The sequence below is a fragment of the Lutra lutra genome, chromosome 6 (assembly GCF_902655055.1).
Source record: "Lutra lutra chromosome 6, mLutLut1.2, whole genome shotgun sequence".
Classification (NCBI taxonomy): Eukaryota; Metazoa; Chordata; class Mammalia; order Carnivora; family Mustelidae; genus Lutra; species Lutra lutra.
Window position 1 is genome coordinate 94,098,265 of NC_062283.1, and position 26,018 is coordinate 94,124,282.

The window sequence follows — 26,018 nt, forward strand, 5'->3', positions numbered from 1 at the left end:
ACCTGGGTGCCCGGGACCAGTGAGCGGGGACCGCGGCGCGGCGGCTGCAACAGCGCAGCTGCTCAGCTGTAGTCCACGCCCCCTTCCCGCCCCGGTGACAGTCTCTGCGGAAAGTCGCGTTTGTGATTTCTGGAGAGCACCCAGAGGGACGACGGCGGTCTTGCCTGGTCGTTCGGGCCAAGCGACGAGGAAACGGTTTCCCGGCGAACTGCCCACCCACTCCGCGCCCCTAGGCAGCCCGTACCTGTAGGGCCTGAAGATGCTGAGATCTATGTGGAATTTTCTAAAACGTCATAAAAAGAAATGCATCTTCCTGGGCACAGTGCTCGGAGGTGGGTGACAGCGTTCTCGGAAGGGACTTTGGGAGCCAGGGGCGGAAGAGAGGTGACTGTCCTCTAAAACAGAGGCCGGGCGACCATAGTCCCGGATATGCAGAGCAGAGTCGCTCACCCGTCGGACGCGGCGCGGGGTGACCAGCCTCTGAGGTTCTTCCCACCTCTGCAGTCGTGGAATTTGTGTCTTTGGTCCTGACACTGCCGCTTACTCTGCTTCTCTCCTATCCTTTTCTCTCACGGACCTTGGGGGAAGCCGCCACACTTAAGTGTCTGTTTCAAGATACCATTCTCTTACAGACACGTATTTTTAAGTTGTGGTTTTTCCTGTGAGATTCTTCATGGGTATTGCGTTCTCGGTAGTTTGGCTTTTCACCCTTCTCAGAAGTTTCGTCATAGTCTAGGAGAACCTAAAGCCTGCACTCTCCAGTGTTGTTTTAAGTTAATTTTTTTTTTTTTTTAAACCGCACACAGGTAAAGGACTGGAAGATGTGTACTAGACAGAGAAACGCAAATCGGTATTTTAGTTCTGTGTCTGCTTCTTGAGAATACAAGTTATGCAGTGAGAAGGTGTTTGGAAGATGTTGTGCAATCTTCCTCTGGATCTTCAAGGTTAGGATCAATGCCCGTCTGTCTGGCTGACATAACTGAGTCAGCTTAGGCTGAGAAGACATTAAGATACAGGTGGGATAATGGTGAGAGCCTTTGCCTTATATGGTGGTCATGTCATAACACGCAGGGATTTGAAGGAGAGAATAAAAAGCTTTGTGAGATAGAAGGAAATGTAGGAACGTTAAGAAGAATCTTTAGCGTTTGGTTTTTTTGAGAAATATCACTAACTACGTACTTTGGTTACAGAAGTACTTAAAAAACAAGAACAAGTTTTCTAAGGAATTTGGTTGCTTTTATCTGACTATTAGGTAATATTCTATTGCCTCCAAACAGTTTGAGATTAACAATATTTTTGGCATCAGTAACTCAGATCTGTTGATTCTGGAAAGTTTGAAATCAGCTTATTGATGAGGTAAGGAGAGTCTTCCTCATCTCTGAGGTCTTTCACAAATCAGTACATTTTTATGTGAATTTTTACAGCCTTCTCTGAGAAATCCTTTACAAATAAACTCTCCAGTATCTTCAGCCACTGACATCTAATGTACAGATCTCCCTCAACTTGCAATGAGGTTATGACCCAGTAAACATATAGGAAGTTGAAAATATCATAAGTCAAAAGTACATTTAATATTAGCTCACCTACCAAACATCATAGCTTAGCCCAGCTTACATAAAATGTGCTCGGAACACTTAGTTTAGCCTATAGTTGGACAAAATCATCCAACACAAAGCCCGTCTTGTAATAGTGTTAATATCTCCTGTAATTTATTGAATACTGTACTGAAAGTGAAAAATAGACTGGTTGCATGATTACAGAATGATTGTAAGAGTTGTTTACTCTCAAAGATTGCATGGCTAACTGGGAGCTGGGGCTCACTGCCACTGCCCAGCATCACAAAAGTATGTTACCGCATATTTGCCAGCTCAGCAAAAGATCAAAATTTAAAGTATGGATTCTACTGAATGTGTAATACTTCTGCATCATCATAAAGTCAAAAATTTGTATAATTCAAGGACTATCTATATAATTCAGTTATGCTAAAACCACTAAGTCCATTTTATTTGCAAAGTTAAAGATATACATATGATGGAAGAAGTACAAATAAAATATTTTTTGCCTCTACTGAAGTAAGGAAAATAATCTCTCTAGCAATCTCAAAATAGCATACCCCTTCCGATTTATGGAACAACTTAATGGTAGATGAGAGATAATCATAGGGGAAGCTAAAGAGTATACTTAAGACATAGTTACAGATTTTTTTCAAAAAAATTTTTTGAGAGCTTATAATTACAGATTAAGGGAAATGCGAGAGGAAAAAAAGAAGTTCAGAGGGACAGAAAGAAAATAATCCAAGTGTTTTATATCTTCCTACAACATTTGAAATGTTACATTTCAGTTAATCTAAGACATATTTATCCAGTGCCTGTAGTGTTTACGGTAGTATGATTGGAAATGCAAGAGTTACAGATTTTTCAGTAATAGCTACCATTTACTGGGTGTCCAGTGGGCACTGTGCTAAGCTCTTGTGTTCAGTGGGCAGGAAAACAAGAGTAGTTATTGTCATTTCCATTCAAAAATGTGGAAATTAGAGTCCCAAGAATTGAAGAAACTTGCCCAGGATCTCAGAGTTAATAATAAGGAAACTAGAATTCAAACCAGGTGTGTTAGATTCTGAAGCACTTTCTCTTTGCATACTTTACCATTCTGCCTTCATGGACTTCATGGTCTGACGGGAATGGAAAACAAGTGTCTTAGTCTGCTAGGGCTACTATAACAAAATACAATGGACTGTGTGACTGTCCATAGACCACAGAAATTTATTTCCTCCAATTCTAGAGGCTGGATCAGGCTGCCAGCAAAGTTAGGTGAGGGCCTGCTTCCGGGTTGCAGACTTTTTGTGTCATCACATGGCCACAAGGGTAGAGGTCTCTGTGAAGTCCCTTTTATAAGAACACTAATCCCATTCATGAAGGCTCCACCCTCATGACCAAGCACCTCCCAAAGACCTCACCTCCTAATATCATCACATCAGGCATTAGGATTTCAACATGTGAATTCTGGGGGGACACAAACATTCTGAATATAACAAGTATATAAATAATTAAAATACAAAACAATAAGAGAGCTGGGGGAAAATATGGCATACAGATCAAACCAGCAGATAGCGTGTGCAATTGGAAAAAATAGAAAAGGTCTTCATGGAAGAAGTGGCATATTTTGTCAGGCTTGAAAACCAGGTACAATATCAACATAGATGCTCAAAGAAGTTTGGCTATCAGTGGTGGGGAAAAAAAACTAAAACTTTGAGGTATAGGCCTTTCATAGGAATTTCCTACATTTTGGATGAGTAACTGCTTTAGACCAATTTGTACAATTTGACCAGTTTAGGAAATGTAAACTTTTTGGTCTGAGGTCTCCTTTATACTTGTAAAAATTAAAGACTCTAAACAGCCTTTAAAAATTATATCTATTGGGACGCCTGGGTGGCTCAGTTGGTTAAGCAGCTGCCTTCGGCTCAGGTCATGATCCCAGCGTCCTGGGATCGAGTCCCACATCGGGCTCCTTGCTCTGTGGGGAGCCTGCTTCTCCCTCTGCCTCTGCCTGCCACTCTGTCTGCCTGTGCTTGCTCTCTCTCTCTCTCTGACAAATAAATAAATAAAATCTTTAAAAAAAAAATTATATTAATGGTTGCCATATTAGAAATTAAAACAAATAATTATTTAAATATTAAATAACAATAGTAAACCATTACATAGTAACACAAATATTATTTTTTAATAATTTTTTTTTGAAAAGAGAGGCATCATTTTACATTTTTGCTAATCTCTTCACCGTCTGGCTTGATTAAAGAAAGCTGGATTCCCGTCTTTCTTTCTGCATCTAGTCAGTTTTGTTACCACATCATGTAGCCTCTGGAATACTCTGCTGTGTGAGAGAATGAGCATGAAAAAGACAAAAACTACAAAAATGGTTTTGACTCGCAGATTCCATGAAAAGTTATTGAACACCCCCAAGTGTACCCAAGCCACATTTCGAGAACCAATACTCAAGAGAAAATGTTGCAGAACAGAGAATAACCAGATTATATTTATTAGCTTGCTGATTTCTAAAAATCTCAGAGCGTTGACTTATAATTTATATCTTAATCCCTGTAATTTTTGGTCTCTTTAGTTTTCCATTTTTTTCATTCAACAAATATCTGAGTAAGAGTAAGTGCCTCTTCCCACTTTATCAGGCTCTGGGAATACAAAGGAATAAGATAGTTCTTGACTCTGAGGAACTCTTGGTGCTGACTGGAAAGCAGTACAGTGATGATACCATAATAGAGTACCATAGTAGAGCTGGTGCTGTGAGGACTTAGAGGAGAGAAAAATAAATGTGAAGGTGTCTGGCAGGCTTCACTCAGGAATTCACTTAAGTCAAGTTGTACAGCTAGCAAAAGAATGGGACACAGCTGGAAAAAGGGATATTCAACAGATTCAAATATATTGCTTGTGATGAATCAGTGTATTTCACTATGGCTAAGAACAGGGAATAAATAGGGAGCAGCAAAAGATGTATTTGGGAAACTAGCCTGAGTGCAGTTTGTGAAGGGCCTTCTATATTGTGCCATTCTACAGAATCTGGACATTATCTTGGGCACCAGTGCTTCTCAATTTTCTATGATAAAAATCACTTAAGGGGCTTAATAAAAACATAGAATTTTCTCTTTTTTTAAAGATTTTATTTATTTATTTGTCAGACAGTGCACGCAAGCTGGGTAAGTCTCAGGTGGAAGGAGAGGCAGGCTCCCCGCTGAGCAGGGTCCTGGGATCATGACCTGAGCCAAAGGCAGCCACTTAACCAACAGAGCCACCCAGGCATCCAAAAACATAGTTTTCTTTCTCAGATTCTGATTCTTCTGGTCCAGACCAGTTCATTTATTCATCAGTTATCCAGCAAATATTTATTGAGCTTCCTCTGTGTAACAACATATGTATTGGGAATGCAGTATTGTATAAGACAAAATATTTGGGGATGATTTCAGGGAACTCCCTTAAAAGCTATGTTTTTAACGGGTGCTTCAAGTAATTCTGATGTTAAGTGAAACAGGGAATCCATCTTAAGAAAAGGTGGCAGGGTATTGAAGAATTCTAATCACAGGAATATGTAGTCAGATTTAAATTTTAGAAAATTACTTGGCATATGAAAGGTGGATTGGAAAGGTGTGAGACCAGAAGAAAAGAGGAGAAGAGGAAGCTGGAAACCAGTTCTTAAGAGCATTATTCAGAATCTGAATGAAGACAATGGTAAAGAAGTTGGAGTAAAGTGGCAAAATTTAGAGAATATTTCTGAAATAGAATCAGACTAGCAGGATTTGATGTTTTGTTAGATTTTGAGCAGTGATAATAGATTATATTCAAACTCTTACTGAAATTATTAACCTAGTAATAATCTGGTAAAATAGTTGTATTCCAGGGATTTTTGTCCAGAAAAAGAAAACAACTAAAAGACAGTTTGAAAAAAAAAAAAAAAAAACCTGAATTTATAATGTAGAAAGACTAGAAGATGTTTTGCTTTACCAGCGATGTTCTGAAAGGAAATCTCAAAACATTTTACATTGATTTGGAGGGTGGAGGGAGGATTATTTTTGGTTTTGTTTTTAGATAACTCAGGGGTGAGGGCAGAGATCTGGGAGGGAGAAGGAGAGAAAATCTCAAGCAGAGTCCAAACTGAGTGCAGAGACCAACGCAGGGCTTGATCTTACAACCCTGAGGTCATGACCTGGGCTGAAACCAAGAGTTGGACACTTAACAGACTAAGCTACCTTGCGCCCCCATTTTCTGAAGTATTTAGTGATTGTTTCCATTATTCATAAATAAAACCTTAGCTACAGAAGAAACTTTTAAAGCACCTTACAACCCCAGCCTGTCATTTTATGGATGAAAAAAATTAGATACAGAGAGAGGAAGAGACTTGCTTCAAGTTACCTACCTAAATGGTGCCATAACCATCAATATCTATTGTCTTCGGTCAGATGCAGGTAGCCACTCGAGTATAAAGATGATCCTGAATCCCATATTTTAGCTAATAAATTCTGTGCCCTCATACTTATTTTCTTAGGTAATAAAAAAAATCAGAATTTATTAATTTTAGGAATGAGAGCTTGGCTAAATTTGCCTTTGTATAGTAACTTACTCCAGTGCTAACTCAAAAAAAATAATAATGGGTTGTGGGATTTTAGCCTAATTTCATGTATTTGTTTGCTATTGTTTCCATAACGAAGTACCACAGACTGAGTGCTGAAGCAACAGAAATGTATTGTCTCATTGTTCTGGAGTCCAGAAATCTAAGATCAATGTGTTTCAGGATTTGTTTCTTCTCAGGGCTATAAGAGAAGGATCTTCTACAGGCCCCTCTCCTCAGTTTTTAGATGGTTATCTCCTCTGTGTCTTTATATCATCTTCCTTCTACACACGTCTGTGTCCAAATTTTCTCATACCAGAATACCTTCATGTTGGATTAGAGCCCACCCTAATGATCTCCTTTCAACTTGATTACCTCTGTAAAGACCCTGTCTCCAAATAAGGTAACATTCTGAAGTAGGGAGACTTCAACTTATGAATAGGGAATGGGTGTGTGTGACATAGTTCAACCCATAATAATTCATTTTCTTTTAGCTTTAGTTAGAATATACAACACTTATAAAATACAGTAGCTCCTGAAAATTTTTTATCAGACACTGTTGAGAATCTAATGAAAGCAGTATACCTTTTCTCCCAGAAAACACATATATCAGTCATTTATTATTATTCCAGAAAATTCTTAGATACGCAAATGTCATCATTAGAGTGTTTCACCTTACATGACTATTTTTATTTGAGAAATAGTAATCATTTTACACATAACCTTAAGCAGCCTATTGTGCAAATAAAACACAAGCAGTTCATTGAGAAGTAGTTGTTACCCAAGAATTGCCTATCAAAGAGTTACTTTGTGAAATATAAGTCCGTTTTTTCATTCTGTTGGTGTTATGGCACTGTCATCAGTTTATTGAGGGTGGATTACAAAAAGGTTGCTCTGAAGCCACCTATATAACTTTCATTTGCTCTTTAAGCATGATTATAATACATGTATTTGCATATAGCTGCAGTCATAGTTTATTTCTGTCTAATTATTTGCAGGACATACCTTTTACTGAACTATTATTTTTTTTAAGATTTTATTTAATTATTTGACAGACAGAGATCACAAGTGGGCAGAGAGGCAGACAGAGACAGAGAAAGGGGGAAGCAGGCTCCCCACCGAGCAGAGAGCCCAATGTGGGGCTTCATCCCAGGACCGTGGGATCATGACCTGAGCTGAAGGCAGAGGCTTTAACCCACTGAGCCACCCATGCACCCCTGAACTATTATTTTTAAAAATATATAATATGTTATCAGTTCATCTATAATGCTTGTATTAGTGAAAATATTTCAGGATGTGTGTTTTCTTTGCAGTCCTTACAGGGCCATCTTCTCCCCACTTGTGACAAACAGACTAACTCCAATTATTAGGTCCTGCACAGTTCTTAGGTTCTCTTTGATAGATATTGAGGGCCTCAAGCAGTTGGAGATAGGTGAGGATTTGTTACAAATTTGTTGCCAGGTTATAATGAAACACATGCTGGCACATATAAAAGCATCTGGCTAGCCAGTATAAATAAGACAGTATCATAACTTGTTTTATAAGCTTATTGAAGTCCCAGCATCCTCTTCCCGTGCTGCAACAGAACCTTGCATAAAAAGGTACGGAGGTCAAGCCCTTGGTATTTGCTTTCTCCCTCTACCTCTCCCCCACCCACTTCTCTCTTAAAAAAAAAAAAAAATTTTTGCCTGAAGCAAATGCTTTGTAGGATTCTCTTGGCCACTTGGTTAACTCCTTTGACTAAGGATCCTCCTAAGTAGCAGCTGAGGATTCAAGGCTAAGTCATTCCTAAGGATAAAGGACTTTCTAGATTCATATATTCTTGCTCAAATGAGTATTACTAAAACGTTTTGGCTAATCCAGTATCTTAAACACCACTAATTTAATCTATGAAAATCCATTCCTAATATTCATTATGCTAGATAAAAGTTAGTTGAAGTACTTAAACCTTGGAGTGGGCTTTGGTCAAATGCTAACCAGCCACTCAGGAGTATTCACATTCCCAGTTAGGACAACTGACTGCGCCTGGGGCATAGACCAAAATGTGCACATTTATATCATCTGTCTATCCTAAAATGTGTTCAACAAAATTATAGGCCTCGTGACCCCACCTATATTTTTATGCTGTGGTGTTATAATGTAGAAATTTCTGTACCTTCTTCCCTCTCCCTTTTCCACTGAAAGTGCTAGTTCTCGATGTCTGTCTGACTACCTACCTTTCTTGTATTCTTTTTATCTTAAATAAATATTTTATCTTACATTTTTAAAAAGTATTACATGTTGACTGAAGAAAATATGGAAGATGGAAAGAAGCAAATAGACGAAAAAGATCAGCTATTATCCTACTGCTCAAACAATGATTATAGTTTATGTTTTTTTCCATGGATCTACTTACATTAAAAAGGGAGACATCAAGATCTTATTTTATAAACTAACAATATATATGGATATTTCCTTGAGTTGTTGGCTAATTTAGCAAGGCAGTTGTTAACAGCCACATAAGATTTCACAAGATTTTTGTATGGATAGACCATAATTTACTTAACGATCCCTTATTGCTGAACACTTAGAATATCTCCACTTCACTATTAAAGGCATTGCCAGACTTTGTACATTTAATTCCTTTCTGTTTTCTTCAGACCTAGCTTTATGTACCCATCATTGGCTGTTAAAATGCCTATCTCCTTTTCCTTATATTTAGGTCACAATTCCTATGTAAGTCTTTAATTTAGATTTTTAAAAGTTGTGATTTTTAACTCTTCATTGATATAAACCTTATATTTGGATGAAGCATGTTAAAAATACTGTTTGGAATTTTTGCCACCCTAATTAACTAGATTAACATACTTTTTGTTTTAAAAAATAATTTTAGGAGTATATATCCTGGGAAAATATGGACAAAAGAAAATCAGAGAAATACAAGAAAGAGAAGCTGCAGAGTACATTGCTCAAGCAAGACGACAATATCATTTTGAAAGTAACCAGAGGACTTGCAATATGACAGGTAAGGCAAAGAGAAATATTTATACATGTATATAAAGTTACTTGATGATTTATATTAATTTGCATACCTCCAGGACCAAAGAGGAAAAAGCAAAAGGATTTATATGATTTAACTGAAATACATCATTAAATGTTGATTTTTAAAATCAGTATAAATCAATATGCAATATACAATAAATGCTTGTTCATTCAGCTTATTTATTCATTCAGCAAATACTTGGGGTACCTAGAGCTGGGGAAATAAGGAGAATGATTAAAAAGAAATCCCTGACATTTAGAATTTATATGCTAATGAGAGTAACAAATGATAAACAACATATAAATAACTAAGGCAGTGATGGCTACTATAAGGAGAATAAAGATGTGTAAGGGAGCGGTTCTTTAAGAAATGGCAATCAGGAGAGTCAGGCCTCTTTGAGGAGGTGACATTTGAAGAAAACCAAATGATTCAATCGAGGGAGCCATGCAGAATGCCTTCACCAAATGATTCAATCGAGGGAGCCATGCAGAATGCCTTCAATGGGAACGGGCTTGACACTCAAGAATGCAAAAGGGGTATGTAGCTAGAGCAGAATGAGCAATGTAAGAGTAGTGGGAAGTAAGGCTGTAAGGATAGGCCTGATTTCATTAGGCCTAATAGCTGCAGTAAAAATTCCTGAGTGTGTTAAACTTACAGTAGGCAGCTACAAACCGGTGAGTGTAGCACAGAAGAGTACACTACTCAACAAGGATTAATGGTAATGATTTAACCTCCAGAGTTGGAAATCTACTGGGAGAATGCCATAACAAAATCAACTGCTCACATTTGAAGGGAATAGGCTTTATAACTGGTATAACCCCTTAAAGAATTAGTTCTCAAATCCATGTCAAACCTGGTTTTCTTTGTTATTGTTTAAAGCTTAATCTTTTCTCTAACACTTCTTTTAAGAACAGTTAATTTAGAAAGAATTTGTAAAAGTAGGTTCTCTTTATTTACTTTTTTTTTTTTTTTAAGATTTATTTATTTATTTATTTGATAGAGAGATCACAAGCAGGCAGAGAGGCAGGCAGAGAGAGAGAGAGAGGAGGAAGCAGGCTCCCTGCTGAGCAGAGAGCCCGATGCGGGGCTCGATCCCAGGACTCTGAGATCGTGACCTGAGCCGAAGGCAGCGGCTTAACCCACTGAGCCACCCAGGCGCCCCTCTTTATTTACTTTTGAAAGCAGAATTTTTTTCTGAGTTTAAGACTTTAAATTTAGTACAATAATAATACTTCATTCTATAAAGCAAATAGTGGTCATCAATACTGCATGTAATGACAACTCAGATAAAACACATTAGGAGGGAGCGTGATGTAATGAACACTAGGTGTTAATATGCAGTTGATGAATCACTGAACTCTACCTGTGAAACTAATAATACACTATATATTAATTAATTGAATTTAAATAAAATTTTTTTTAAAAACAGTGAGTTCCTAGGTTTTCCTTATAATATCCCTGTATCTTTGGGCAAATCTATATCTCATTTCTCTCTTCTATAAAATGATCATCATAAAACCCACTTCATAAATGTTTTATAGAATGTGAAGAAATAATGCATGTAAAGTGCTTAGTGCATAATAAATACTCAGTAAATGATAACTATTTAAAAGTTACATAATTTTAAGGGGTGCCTGAGTGGCTCAGTCAGTTAAGCATCTGACTTTTGATCTTGGATCAGGTCTTGATCTCAGGGTCATGAGTTCAAGCTCTGCATTGGGCTCCATACTGGATGTGGAGCCTACTTAAAAAAAAAAAGTTATATAATTCTTTAAATTGATATTCAGCATTCAATGAAGTGATGCTATCAAGGACATGTTAATGACTTTTTAGAAAATAAGTACAGTGCATTTCTGGTTATTACTCAGATTTTCAGAAAATAGAAATAGGTAGTCTAGAGTCTGCAAATCCATTTGACATGGACTTTTGTGTCAGTTTGGGTTCCCTGGAAAACAGATGCTAAGATGGGATTAGATGTGCAAGAGATATATTGGGGGGGTGAGGAACACCTGCAAAGAACAAAGGGGAGGGAGCAGAAGGAGGCGAGGGAAACTTTCAGACCATAGTGCAGGTCTCACACATGAATGGAAAGGGAGAAGGAAAGAAGATTAGATAAGAAGAGTTTCAGCCTATAGCGCAGTTTCAAGAAAGTTTTGGCAGGCCAGTGGGGAATCCTTAAGTCAAAGCTCTCTGGAACGGATCTCTGTTAGTATCACCACACCACTCTTCCAGCTGGGAGCGTGCAGACATGGTAATGGATCCAAAGGGGTCACAGCTGGGCTGCCAGCCAACCATGCTCCTCCTAGCAGATTTGGTGGAACATTTCCATGACCACCACAACCCTCAGATGAATAAATGGCTACAGATAGGTAATTAAAAATAAAATACGGTAGGAGCCAAATAGAAGCTCACTGGAACACTTTCCAAATTAGCTTTCTGGTATGCATTGATAATGGGGTTATAAATCATATGATTAAATTTCTATCCTTTTGAATAAGGTGCAGTGGATATACTAGAAAAATGTCGTAGCTCTAGGTATATATGACTAGTTTTTTTTACCCAAAAAGTTGGCCCCAACTTGAAAGATACCATCTAATAAAATGTTTCTGTATTCTGCCCTATGGCTTTATCTTCTTCATGATTTTTACTGAATATTCAGGAGAGATACTTATTAAATTTATATATGACACAGTGCTAGGCTGGGATAAATGAATTGTTCTGCATTAAAAGTCAGTTGTACAGATACACAATTATCTAAGCTTGCTTGCAAGCAGGATATATGAGTAAGGTTTGGGAGTTCTAGTTGAGCACAAACTGGTTATAAAGACTTTAATATGATTTCTAGAAGTACTAATTTAATCTTAGACCACAAAAATAAAATCTGATTCAGATCACAGGTAGTTGCATCATGCTCTGGAATTGTCAGAGTGCAGGTCCATTTCTGCCTCTCATATGTTAAGAAGATACAAACTGGAGGGGTGCCTGAGTGGCACAGTTGGTTAAATGCCCAACACTTGGTTTCAGCTCAGGTCATAACCTCATCCTCATGAGATCCAGTCCCAGGCAGGGCTCAACGCTAAGTGCAGAGTCTTCCTGAGATTCTCTCTCTCCGCTGCCCCTCCTACTCATGCTTTCTCTTTCTCTCAAATAATTTTTTTTAAAAGAAGAAGAAGAAGATACAAATTGGAATGTATCAGAAAAGGCCAAACAAGGATAATAACAAGGGCTGACACTGAGCGTTCTCATGTGCAAATATTCTAAATGCTTTGTATGTCTCAGTTAAACCTTACAACAATTCTATAAGATAGATCCAAAGTTATCCTCAGTTTACAGAGAAAACAGAGGCCCTGGAGGGTTAAATAACTTGCTCAGGGTCACACAGATTCAGTAGCTGGTGAAGGGTTGTCTTGTGATTTGTGGTTGGACTGGCGGGTGTTTATCATGGAGACCAGATGGCTAAAGGAAAACATGAATGCTGTATTCAACTAGGTACAGAAACATATTTGTTCCGTGTTTTTTAAAAAACTGCCTGGAAGAAAAGAATTGACTTGTCTTCGGTTGAACAGACTGAAGGGGAAAGTGAAAAGCTCTTATCTTTCAGAATTGTTAAAGAGACTCCTCTCAAATCATGTTGAATCTTTAAATTCATTCCTTACTAACTCCATTTTCTGTATGTAGGATTCTAAACCCTAATTTTTCTTGGTTGGCTAACATATTGCATTTGGTCTAGGCATATGTACCAAATACGCTGAGATAAGCTACCTTTTCCATTGGCTCTGAGCTGTGACTTTAGTAAATAATCTAAATGACTTAGGTGATTTAATCATACGGCTTGAGGAAATACACTGAAGCTCCATAGTACAGCACTGAAATAGGTGTCTAGAGTAGGCTAAAAGCTAAATGTTCTATAGAAAAAAATAATACGGGTTTTATAATTGGTATGTCTTACCTAGTCAAGAAATAAAAATCACACACTGAAGTTTTTCCCTTTTAGAATGTGGTATTTGTGATTTCTTGATATTTTTTCATTTTGTTATCATTACTTATTTAGTGTTAGAAACTCATTTTAAATTATTATATGTGCATTTCTCCAACTTTTCTTATACCATGCAGGAACCATAAATAAAGTAACTTCTATAAATTACATGCAGTCTTTTTTCCATAGAGCACTATGCCTTAATGTTATTCTTGGGGAGTTACAGGCAATAACCTTTGGCAAAACCAAAATACAACTCAGCGGTTCTTAATTCCCAGCCTGATGCACTTTTGTCTAGGTTTCAGTACGTGCTTACTGCTTTGTAATATTTAATAAACTTTTCTAAAAATAGAAATAAAAGATGAAACAGAAAGTGTAAAGATAAAAATGTTGTTTTGATCATTTTATTATATCAGAAATAAATTCATTGTAAAAAAAAAAAAAATTGGGGGATGCCTGGGTGGCTCAGTGGGTTAAGCTTCTGCCTTCAGCTCAGGTCATGATCCCAGGGTCCTGGGATCAAGCCCCGCATCGGGCTTTCTGCTCAGCGGGGAGCCTGCTTCCCCTGCTCTCTCTGCCTGCCTCTCTGCCTACTTGTGATCTCTCTCTCTGTCAAATATTTAAAAATAAATAAAATCTTTAAAAAAAAATTTGGAGAGTACAGAAAAGAAGAGAAAAAGAGATGATTATTATTATTCCATCATCCAGAGACCACCACTTTTCACATCTCAGAATAATTCTTCCCATTCTTTCTTGTATGTTTACATTGCTATAGTCATAGTGTATATATAATTCTATCACTTAATGTAAGCAGTTAAATGATTTGTTAGCATAAACTCAGTTTTTCTTATTCTTAATAATAACAACTTGAAACTCTACCCCCGACATTCCCTCCCAACCCTTGCTAGTTGTTAGTCCAATCATATAGCCTAAAACAACATGCATTTCTCAGTGAAGGCAGTCATATCACTTGCAACCTTTTTTATTTTCTGTTTGCATTACAGTGTTGTCCATGCTTCCGACACTGAGAGAGGCCTTGATGCAACAACTCAATTCTGAGAGCCTAACCGCTCTGCTAAAAAACAGGTAAATGCAAGTTAACATCATTTTTTGTTTATACAGGTCACTTAAATTTATAGAATGAACTGAAATATTTTTCAAACATCTTTGTTTCTTTATTTTTCTAATTGATGCTTATAATATACTCATTTAGAAAAAGTACTTTGTGACTCTGTCACTAAATTCATTCTATTTTGTCTGTGTATTTTTGCTCTACCTTGGTGCACAAAGGAGGCCAACAATATATGTATTTAGGTCAACAATATTTATGTGTATTCTGGTTTTCATATAAATAGATCTTTTATCACTTTGGCCTTATTCAGAAATGTAATTATTGAGTGCTTACAGAATGTGTTTCTGAACCAGATGTTGTGAAGCTAAGTTATGTTAAACATTGTGCTTCTTAAAGAGTTTACAGTATAATAGGTAAAACGTGAACATTTTGAGAAAGGCATATGAATTTACATTTTATATTATTAACAAAATGAAGTGCAAATATAAAATGAGTGTACAATAATAATAATTTACCTTACCATCACAGTTCTCTGAGCACAAAGCACTTTTTACACATAGGACTTTATATATGGAGTATAGCATGTGTTGGGATTTTGTAATTTAGTGTGATGCTGTGTTCATTGAGGAAACTTCCAGAAGGAAATGGCAAGATGAAGGGAAATGAACAAGATGAAGGGAAATGTTTTATTTTATTTTATTTTAATGAACAAGATGAAGGGAAATGTTTTCAGTAAATAATTTTAATCATTGTGACCTTACTGAAGTATTCACTTCCCTTGTAATTACCTTCCAATAGCCAGGGAGAAGGAAATACTATTTCTAGAGGGTCTCTCTATGCTGAGCCCAGGACTAAACACCTTATGTACATGCTTCCATTTCATTTTCACAATATTCTTGTGAGGCAGATATTATTATCATCTGTATTTTACAGAGAGGAATTTACTACTCAGGTTAAATAACAAGCTAGAGAATTTCTTTAAAAGCATTTTCTCTATTCAGAGAATTCTTCCCAAAATAACAATGGATTTGCTTGCTTGGGATTTTTTTAATCTGATTAAAGTATAATGCTAGTCATACAAATTTTATCATTTGTAGAGGATGATGCATTTTCACCACTCGATAGTTATAAAGTTTAGCTTATAAATTAATTCATATAATTATATACATAAGAAACATGAAAACAGATTTCTCTTGGTCAAATGAATGCTTAATTACCACCTATGGGTACATAAGTAAAGAAATATGTACATGGGGCACCTGAGTGGCTCAGTTGGTTGAGTGTCCGACTCTTGATTTTTGGCTCAGGTCATGATCTGAAGGTGGTGAGATGGAACCCTGCATGGGGCTCCATGCTCAGCAGGGAGTTAGCTTCTCCCCCTCTTCCTCTCTCTCTCTGCCCCTCCCCCCACTCAGTCTGTCTCAAATAAATAAATCTTCAAGGAAAAGGAAAAATATACGTAAGAAGTAGATAAAGAACAGAAATAGGTTTTAATTGCCTAAGTTTTAGTCTTACTAGGAAACTAAAACAAATGAAATAAGTGAATAGCCTTTTACAAAAGCAACATAATAACAGACATAATAAATATAGTATCATTCTTCCTTCTTGGTGACTGTTTCCTGCAAGGCCCTGTGTTGCCTATGTTTTGGAGTATTTGAGATAATTAAGATCTCTTTCCCTTTAAGACTTTGTCACCCAAAGAAGGGAGTATATGACAAATTATGATAATTCAAGATATATTGTGTTTAGTCTATGATAAAAAGTGAAAGCAAAATGTGGGCACAAAATGTGGGAGGCTAAAGAAGAAAGGGATTTATTTTGATGGATAACCCTGGACAGCTTTCAAGAAGAGGTGTCATTCCTCTTAGTACACAAAATTCCTTAAATTCCTGAGTTTATTATTCCTTACTTACGGTTTCCTTTTTAAGTCTCTCAATGCTATTTTTTTCTTGCCTTTCTTTTGACATAAAATTACTGTTTGTAGTTTGGGGTAAAAATGTCCATTTGAAAAATATTTGCATAAAGAGGGGCTTGAGCCCTTACAAATGTGTTTAAATAAGGAAATGATTTTCCTTATTTCATGATTTAAGGACCTTGCAGGATGTACACCATACGTCTTGAACTTGTGTCATCTAGGAATGGGATAACTGAACTCTAGAGTCAGTTCAATGGCAAAGAAAGATAAGAAGCTAGTTATATGCTGCAATTGTAATGGTAACTCAACTTTTTACTAAAATGTAAATTTATGTCTAAATATAATAAAGAATATGGGTTTATAGTTTGTATATCTTTGTGGCTTTTTATTTCATTTTCCTTCTAATTTATTTGTATTGTATTTTACAAAAGTACTAGTTTGTGACAGATTGGAAATAAAAAAGAAAAATAAAATTGGTCCTTCCATGTAGATGATTTGAAAAGCACTGAACTCCATCTACGTGGTATATCTACATATCTACACAGTGGCGCACTGTGCCATGGTAAAAAAAAAAAAAAAAAAAAAAAAAAAACAACTAAAGAAAATGCGTATAGTATGCTACCATTTATCTAAGAGGGCAAATTGCATATATAAGGCAAAACAATGATAAGTTAAAGTAAAAATTTTTAATAGTCACCTATGAAGAAGGGAGAGAGTAAAAGGGAATACAAACAGACTTACTTGAATATACTGTGCTGTGTAAATTTGACTTTAGAACCATGTAAATCTTTTACATATTTATAAAACTATATTTAGTGTTTACAAAACAATGTCTAGAGATAGTAAAATAAACCAACCTAAATGTGTAGTTGCTGTTATAACCACAAAGATAGAAACTATACCAGGTACAAAATCCTTAAAACTCTTCAATATTGCTATTGCTGTTCTGAGACTGTTGTTCATAGAGGGAAGGATGAAGCAAATTAGTAATTACATTGGTTTCATTGATTGCTAGTGTAGGCAAAAAGAAATAGATGTAAGATCAAGGAGATGAAGTTAAAAACCCTGGTAGTTTTAACACAGTTACTAGCTTAGTCTACCAAAAGGGCTTAGTAGCAATTAATATCCTTAATCAGAGATCATAGTTACAGACTATCATTTTCTGCTACAAAGAAGCAGGACTATTTTTTTTTTTTTTAAGATTTTATTTATTTGTTTGTCAGAGAGAGAGCAAGAGCACAAGCAGGGGGAGTGGCCGGCAGAAGGAGAAGCAGGCTGCCTGCTGCAGGACTCCATCCCAGGACCCTGGGATCTTGACCTGAATCAAAGGCAGACACTTAACTGATGAGCTATCCAGGTGTCCTGGAAGCAGGACTCTTGGAGAAAGGGTGATTTCAGATCTGCAGCAAAAATTAAACAAGGTGAACCCATGGAGTGCTGGGTGGCTCAGTTGGTTGAGTGTCCAACTCTTGATTTTGGCTCAGGTCATGTTCTGAGGGTCCTGAGATCTAGCTCCACAAAGGACTCCATGCTCAGTGGGTTATCTGGTTGAGATTTCTTTTTCTCCCTGTCCCCCTGTCCCTTCCCTCTCCCCACTTATGCACTCTCTCTCTAAAATAAATAAATCTTTAAAAAAAAAAAAAAAAAAGAGGTGAACCCAGAACAAATTTTCTTGTCAGTAAGCAAGGAAGCTATCAAAAACTAGTAGGGTAGGGGCGCCTGGGTGGCTCAGTGGGTTAAAGCCTCTGCCTTCAGCTCAGGTCATGATCCCAGGGTCCTGAGATCGAGCCCCGCATCAGGCTCTCTGCTCAGCGGGGAGCCTGCTTCCTCCTCTCTCTCTGCCTGCCTCTCTGCCTACTTGTGATCTCTGTCTGTCAAATAAATAAAAAAAAATTAAAAAAAAAAAAACTAGTAGGGTAATGTCAAAAGGATTCAGGAACCAATCTGAAATAGCACCCACAATATTGGGTCAAAGACGGGCAATTTGAACACCAATAAGAATAATAAATACAGTGAGTCAAACATTAAATATATACTTATACATATTTAAATTCTTATGTTTATAATGCTATTTTAAAACAAAAAATACTTTATTATTTACCTTTGAAGGATTACTGACATGCTTCATTATTTGTGAAATGGTAAATGAGGGAAAGAAATAAACAATTTTCTTGCTTTTCCTATATGATTTTATGGTATATATGCATATGCTCAGAAGGAGGATAAAAACCAGAAGGATATATACCAATACACTAGTGAAAATGGTTGTGGGTTTTGTTTTTTTTTTTAAGATTTTTTTTATTTATTTGAGAGAGAGATGCAGAGAGAGCAAGCATAAGCAGAGGGAAGAGACAGAAGTAGAGGAGAAGCAGACTCCTCTGAGCAGGGAGGCCAGTGCTGGGCTCAATCCCAGGACCCTGAGATCATGGCCTGGGCTGAAGGAAGACGCTTTGAGATACTTAGGTGCCATGTGAAAATGGTTGTTATCATTGGTTACTGAAATTACAGGGTTTTTTTTACTGTACTTACTATATTTTGTGGGCTTTGTTTCCTATAGTTCCTATAGTTATCCTATAATAAAATAAAATTAATTATAAAGATAATAAAGTTCTAAGTTTTCTATTAGATTACCTGATTACTATTCTTTACATTAGGCCTTCAAACAAGTTGGAAATATGGGAGGATCTGAAGATAATAAGTAAGTCTTCCTACTTTGTGTGACAGCACATCTTTAAAATACATATAAAGGGAAATTTTTATACTCACTCTTTTATGTGGATGACCCTTTTCTACCTCATAAAGTTGTCCACATTAAATAATTCTCATAAAGCAAGTTGATCAATATCTGGTCCTAGAAAGTATTCAAGAAATATTAGTGGTGGTAGTAGTATTACTGTTGTTATTATTATGATATGTAAACCTGTCCTAGACCACATATGCCTACATTAGGTATGATACCTACAATATTATGTCTTTTTTTTTTTCTTTTTTTTTTTTTTTTTAGAGAGAGGGAGAGAAAGAGTATGTGAGGAGGCTGGGAGGGGCAGAGTATATAGTGTATACAAAGTATACACACAGGTCTCAGTACTTTATACTACCAAGCATTCCTACATTTTCCCATCCATTCATATGATCCTTATCAACTAAATTATGCTTTAGCTTTGCCTATTTAAAAATAAATTAAACCTTTATAGTACTCTGTTTCAACCACCCCTTATATAATACCAAAGACTTCTACATTCTTCCCTCCCACTCATTCCTTGACACCCTAAAGCCTGACTCCTACTTCTGTGTCTCCGCCCAAACATATCTCACAAGCACCAATAGTAACTTCTGTGTTACTAAATCTACCGGACATTTTCCTCCTTCTAGACCTCTTGGCAGCATTTAACACCTTTGCTTTCTCCTCTGTTTTGAACACTCTGTCCCAGGCTGCTGTGAAGCTAGTCTCTGGGTGTCCCCCATCTGTCCCTTTCTCCAGCCCTTAGATGGTCTCAGCCTCCTTTACCTGCTATTGCAAACTGGAGTTCTTCCATGCTCAGCCCTCTACTCTCAGCTCTCAGCTAGCTCCCTGAACAGCTCAGAGTTCTGAGGCTGCAAATCTCAGTGTTTCCCAGGTTTTTTGTGTTCTCCTTTCTAACTAATAATATGTAACTCTTTACTCAATATATTGATTATTGCTTTTATTAGTTATTTTTTCAATTAAGAGATGATACCTAATTTACATTAAACACGTTATAAGGAGATAGACAATGAATATTTTGAATTGATATATTTTTGTACTTGAAACAACTGCAAATGTATTTCTTAAAGTCATCTTGTAAAAAAGAATAACCATAGGGATAGTTTGTGATTTTACATATTTGTTTGTTTTAATAATAGTACCAAATGGTTATCTTTTCTCTGTGAAGGTTTCACAAGAAGTATCGTAGCAGTATACAGTACTTGTATGCTGGTGGTTCTTTTGCGAGTCCAGTTAAACATAATTGGTGGATATATTTACCTGGATAATGCAGCAGTTGGCAAAAATGGCACTGTAAGTTTCATAAACTTAACATACATAATGCCCTTTGTATTAAGATTTAATTGGATTTAACTGAATATTACTTACCCTTATATTTCTATAAGATGGGATTTATATTTCATGTGATTATAAACTTCTAGCATTATTTTTCATATTTGAAACTAGACTTTTTGTTAGGTTAAAGAATATTATTTTTTCTATCATTTCAGGTCCTGAAAAGTCTCAGCTCAAGTTATACTTCATAGTAAACTTATATAGTATATATTTATAGTAAGTAACCTTGTTTCTATTTTGTACAGACAGTTCTTGCTCCCCCAGATGTCCAACAGCAATATTTGTCAAGTATTCAGCACCTCCTTGGAGATGGTGAGATTATTTGTGACCTGGAAACTAATTTTAATTTGTTCATTTTTATTATTGAGGAACTTAAAGTGAACAAGGCTTTTATGTTTGTTTTTCCTTTAATAATAGGCCTAACAGAATTGATCACAGTCATTAAACAAGCTGTGCAGAAGATTTTAGGAAGGTAAGGCATTTTGCTTTGGCTTCTCTGACTTCCTGATTCTGGTGAATAAAAGAAAAATTAGAATTGTTCTAGTGAAGCTGGTGATTTGACAAATGGTAGTTTGTAAAATTCTTTGTAACCTTATATAGACACAGCCCTGAGATACTGCATTGTGAATCCATTTTCTGCATTAGTGCCAACCTTTTGATACTAAGGGAACAGGTTTAATATTTGTTTACTGATTGACTTCCAAATAAACCAGAAATATTTGGGTCATAACATAAAATACCTACTTTAAAATCTGCCTCTGAGCCTTTTATCTTCCATTTATACTAGTACTTTCTATAATTACAGTGGGAATTTTCTTGTGAAATCTACAACAAGACTTGATGTGGCTCTGTAATAATGACACTTAACTGATGACTGATTTCTTAATCTACTCTAGTGATTTCAGTCAGCAGTTTCAGGTTTGACTGGATCTCAGAGAGTAATCTGTTTAAAAAAGAGTGTGTAAAGGATGTGTTGTATAGTTTCAATTTATCCCAATTCCCTTTTCTCTGTTTCTAGCGTTTCTCTTAAACATTCTTTGTCTCTTTTGGACTTGGAACAAAAACTAAAAGAAATCAGAAATCTAGTTGAACAGCATAAATCTTCTTCTTGGATTAATAAAGATGGATCCAAATCTTTATTATGCCATTATATGATGCCAGATGAAGAAACTCCGTTAGCAGTTCAGGTGATTAATTCATAACCATTTAACCAAACCAGTTATTCTATATTTAAATTTTTTTTTTTTACTATCTCTTGAAATTTAGATTTCTGAGGTTCTTGAAAGACTCATGATTAAAAGGCTTGTATTCCAGGGCACCTGGGTGGTTCAGTCATTAAGCATCTGCCTTCGGCTCAGGTCGTGATCTCAGGGTCCTGGGATTGAGCCCTGCATTGTGCCCTGCATCGGGCTCCCCACTCAGCTAGAAGCCTGCTTCTCCCTCTCCCACTTCACCTGCTTGTGTTCCCTCTCTTGCTGTCTCTCTCTCTGTCAAATAAATAAATAAAATCTTTAAAGAAAAATTAAATAAAAGGCCTGTATTCCAATAACTTAAATAAAACTTCATTAATTTAGAAAACAAACAGCAATTATGACTGATTTCTAATTAGAAACATAATTTTAGATTTCAGCAAATTTTTATTGAGTATTAGTTATGTGAAAGACACTGTGATATATGATTCATACAAAAAATGAATAAAACCTGTTCATTATATTTGGAGGAACTCTTGAGAAAAGTTCAGTTTATGTGGCTAAACTATATTGTATGAGACCAAGTAGCAGAAGATAGAGCTGATAGCTGGGACAAGATCATGACCAAGATCATGAGCTTCAATTTATAGAAAAAGACAAATTTTAACCAGACCAATACCACAATTACACAATCTGCTTTTTAAATAAATCAATGAAGGCAATATCAAAATGGACTAAAGGAAACTTTAGTCATCCACTTGAGAAACAAATAAGGCCTGATCTAACAGTTATCAGCTATGGTGTTGCTCCATGCAGGTGTGTTCTGGGCAGTTGTAATTTATTCATTGATTAAGAATAAGAAAAATGTTGGAGCACCTGTCTGGCTCAGTCAGTGGAACATGCAGCTCTTGATCTCAGGTCATGAGTTTGAGCCCCATGTTGGGTGTAGAGATAAATAAACTTAAAATTAAAAAAAAGAAGAAAAATGTCAAAGATTGCAGGTTATATATCTCATTTTAAAATATTGGGGTTTTTTCATATGTAAGCAGGTTATACCATTCTTTACAATTAAGAGAAGAATATCTCACTTGACAACTGGAGAAACCTTAAACCCAAGAGGCTTCTAAGCTATACCTTGTCCTAGAGGCCCCATTAGAACAAAGACTACCATGGTTTTCAATGCCAGCTGTATTTCCATCCGCAAACATAGTCCTGTTTGGGTGTCCAGAGACCTTGCCTTCATGACTAGGCCAAAGAAAGGGTTGTAGCCATTTAGGGGAACCCCATGACCTATAGGATGCAGGCTAAACTGAATAAGCAAATAGATGAAACAGAATTAATGAAAGAACAAGGAGAAAACTTATAAATTCTTCTCAAGAAGATGCATTAAAGAAACTTTCTGGAACGATAAAACAGTTTCCAAATTTTAAAATTCAACAGTGGAACTAAAAAAGAAAATGGTTCAAAGAACAGGTGAAGAAAGGAATGACAGACCCAATCTTACCTGAACTGAATTAAACCCTGAAACTTTAGACTGAAAGGACACACAGAGCCCCAGACAAGACTAGACTTGATGAAAAAAGACATGGAGATTTTGATAAAATGTCTTACCAGTTAAAGAAAAAAAAAAAAATCCCAGGCCTCTGGAACCTCAAAGGACTCTTTTTCTTTGTAAATATATTTTAGAAATGTGCTCAAGAGGGTCCAAATAAACAAGAATCTTACAAAGTATAATTTTACTTTGACTCATTTTTTTAGTATAGTTGACACACAATGTTGCGTTAGTTTCATAGGTAAAAATAGTGATCCCAGTCCCACATTGGGCTCTCTGCTCAGCAGGGAGCCTGCTTCCTCCTCTCTCTCTGCCTGCCTCTTTGCATACTTGTGATCTCTATCTGTCAAATAAATAAATAAAAATCTTTAAAACAAAATAGTGATCCCATAAACCTATACATTATGCTATACCACAAGTATAATTTCTATCTGTCCCCATACATCCCTATTATAATATTATTGATTATATTCCTGATGCTGTGCTTTTTATTCTCATGACTTACTTATTCCATGACTGGAAGCCTTTATCTCCCACTCCCTTCACCCATTTTGCCCAGCCCTTCACAACCCTCCCCTTTGCAACCATCAGTTTGTTCTCTATATTAATAAGTCATATTCTGCTTCTTGTTTCATTCATTTCTTTGTGTTCCACATATGAGTGATACCATATTGTATTTTTTTTTCATACTTCACTTAGCACAATACCCTCTACATCCATCTATGTTGTCTTAAACAGTATCGTCTCATCCTTTTTTATGGCTGTGTAATATTCCCACGCACATATATATGTGTGTGTGTGTGTGTGTGTATTGTATGAGCCAGTAATTCTACTATTGAGTATTTACTCAAAGAAAACAAAAACACTAATTTTATACATGCACTCCTATGTTTATTGCAACATTATTTGCCATAACTAAGATTCTGACTCATGCTTTAAATAGTACTCACCTATACATATGAACTTTTACAGTTTTCTTGAGTTTAAAAAACTTATTTCTTGATTTTTAATAAAACATAGACTTGTAGATTTCCTGAACTCTTGGGGTTTTTAATATGATTAGTTTCGCATTAACTTTGTGCTAATATTTGAAACCCTAAAGTATAGCATTTTAATTTCACAGGCCTGCGGGCTTTCTCCTAGAGATGTTACCACTATTAAACTACTCAATGAAACTAGAGACATGTTGGAAAGGTATGTATACTGCATGTAACAGAAAACATGTGTTTCTATTTTGAATATACTTATGACTGTTTTTTAGCTTTTCTTAAACGACATATGCAATGTAGTATCTTGTTAAAATTATATTTTGAATCTGTTCCCTGTCTTTAGGTAGGATTTCCTATCTAATGTTTCTTTTATTAAGGTGATAAGAGAAACAGATTTTTATCAAGATGTCCATGCCTTCCTCAAGCTACTTCCTTAGCCTAGAGATTCTGAAATACTAGTTGAGGGACTAGAAGATAGTAAGCATTTATATTTTGAGAAAAGCTCTCGGGGGTGATTCTGATATACCCAGTGTATTAGTAAATGTTTAACAACTAGCTCTGTAAAACAAACAAACCAGAAACTGAAATTGTAGCAGCAGCAGTTCTGACTACTAACTTGAAATCACTTGATACTGACTTGAGGAGTTGGGGAGAAGTGCACTTTCAAGCCAGAGGTAGCCAGCTCCAGGTAGTCCTCATATATACCAGATGCACACATATGCAATGTGTGTACACTCCCCCCCTACACACACACACACACACACACACACACTCAGTTTTGAGAATGTTCCCCCTAATCCTCTAATCCTCTCAGGATAGACTATAATGTCCCTAAAACTTTGAGGGATAAAAATTTCACATCTTCCCCAAATTGAGTATTACTGTTTTAAGTCACCCAGAAGACAACCAGAGTGTTAAAAATGGAGAAAGCATCAGACTATGCAGTAGAAGACTGGAAGACCTAGATTCAGTTTTGGCTTTCCTGTTCATTAGCTGTTGAGCATTGGCTGAGCCACTTAAACTCTTTGAGGTGATTTTATCATTGTAGAATCTGAGTAGTAGTACCAGTCTTATATTAAGTGGTTAATATATCAAAGTTTCTTTTATCCTCAAGATAATTTAGAACCATTTTCTTTAGTTTTATTTTTGGAGGAAATTATCGTCTCTACTTATATTTTCTTGATCATGACAAAAATCAGCAAATTTGGAGTTTAACTCAGCTATTGAATCTACTGTATGATTTATCAAGTTCTAGTCTCTTGATTTTCTACAATAGCCATTTCCACATATTTTCTTATTCCAGTTTCCACCAAATCACTCGACGAAGTTCTTCTAGAAAAGGTCATCATTAATCTCTTGCCAAATCCAGTCAAAAATGTTCATCTTACTTGGCCATTCTCTGATAATTAATGCTGTTGATCAAGCCTTTCTTAAAATTCTTTTCTCAAGTGGCTTCCATGACCGTAATCTCCTAATTTCTCTCCACATTCTCAGATTATTTCTTCTTAGTTTCCTCTTTATCTGTCTTTCTTACAAACATTAGTTTTCTAAAGTATTTGTTCTTATTTCATCCTCAGCTGTCCCAAGTAATTTCATATTCCCCCATTGCTTTAACAACTATCTGTATGCTAATAATTCCCAAATGTATAGCCCCTTGCCCAACACTCCCATGCACTTGAGATTTCTAGATGTCAAAGATCAAATTAATCTGTTCAACTAGGTATTTTCTAACTTTATAACACATATATATTATTCTTTATATCAAAGAGGTTTTGGGGCTCATGGGTAGTTCAGTAAGTTAAGCATCCAACTCTTGATCTCAGCTCTTTAGCTATCCTTTTTGGATAGATGATCTCAAGGTTGTAAGTTCAGTCCCCAGACTGGGCTCCAAGCTGGGCATGGAACCTACTTTAAAAAAAAGAGAGGTTTTGTTACATAATGTAACAAAAAGAGCTTAAACTTTAAGATCAAAAAGGCCTGGCTTCAAATTCTAGCTCTTCCATTTACTAATTACATACCTTTGGACAAATTTCCTCATCTCTTAAGTATCCATTTTCTCATCTGTACATGATAATAAAACTTTCTGTCTCACTGGGATGTCATGACACAGTAT

General features: G+C 36.2%; 1 protein-coding gene across 1 annotated transcript in view; it reads left to right on the forward strand.

Annotated features, from left to right (window-relative positions):
- The first annotated feature begins 30 nt into the window (after positions 1–30).
- The window catches only part of PEX3 (peroxisomal biogenesis factor 3), a 33,516-nt gene continuing 7,528 nt past the window's right edge, over positions 31–26,018 (forward strand). The window contains exons 1-9 of the mRNA XM_047732595.1: positions 31–332; positions 8,984–9,115; positions 14,114–14,195; positions 18,751–18,794; positions 20,008–20,132; positions 20,420–20,486; positions 20,592–20,646; positions 21,193–21,361; positions 24,040–24,110. Of these exons, the coding sequence (XP_047588551.1) occupies positions 260–332; positions 8,984–9,115; positions 14,114–14,195; positions 18,751–18,794; positions 20,008–20,132; positions 20,420–20,486; positions 20,592–20,646; positions 21,193–21,361; positions 24,040–24,110 (818 nt within the window). The 5' untranslated portion in view covers positions 31–259. The remainder of the gene's footprint in view (positions 333–8,983; positions 9,116–14,113; positions 14,196–18,750; positions 18,795–20,007; positions 20,133–20,419; positions 20,487–20,591; positions 20,647–21,192; positions 21,362–24,039; positions 24,111–26,018) is intronic.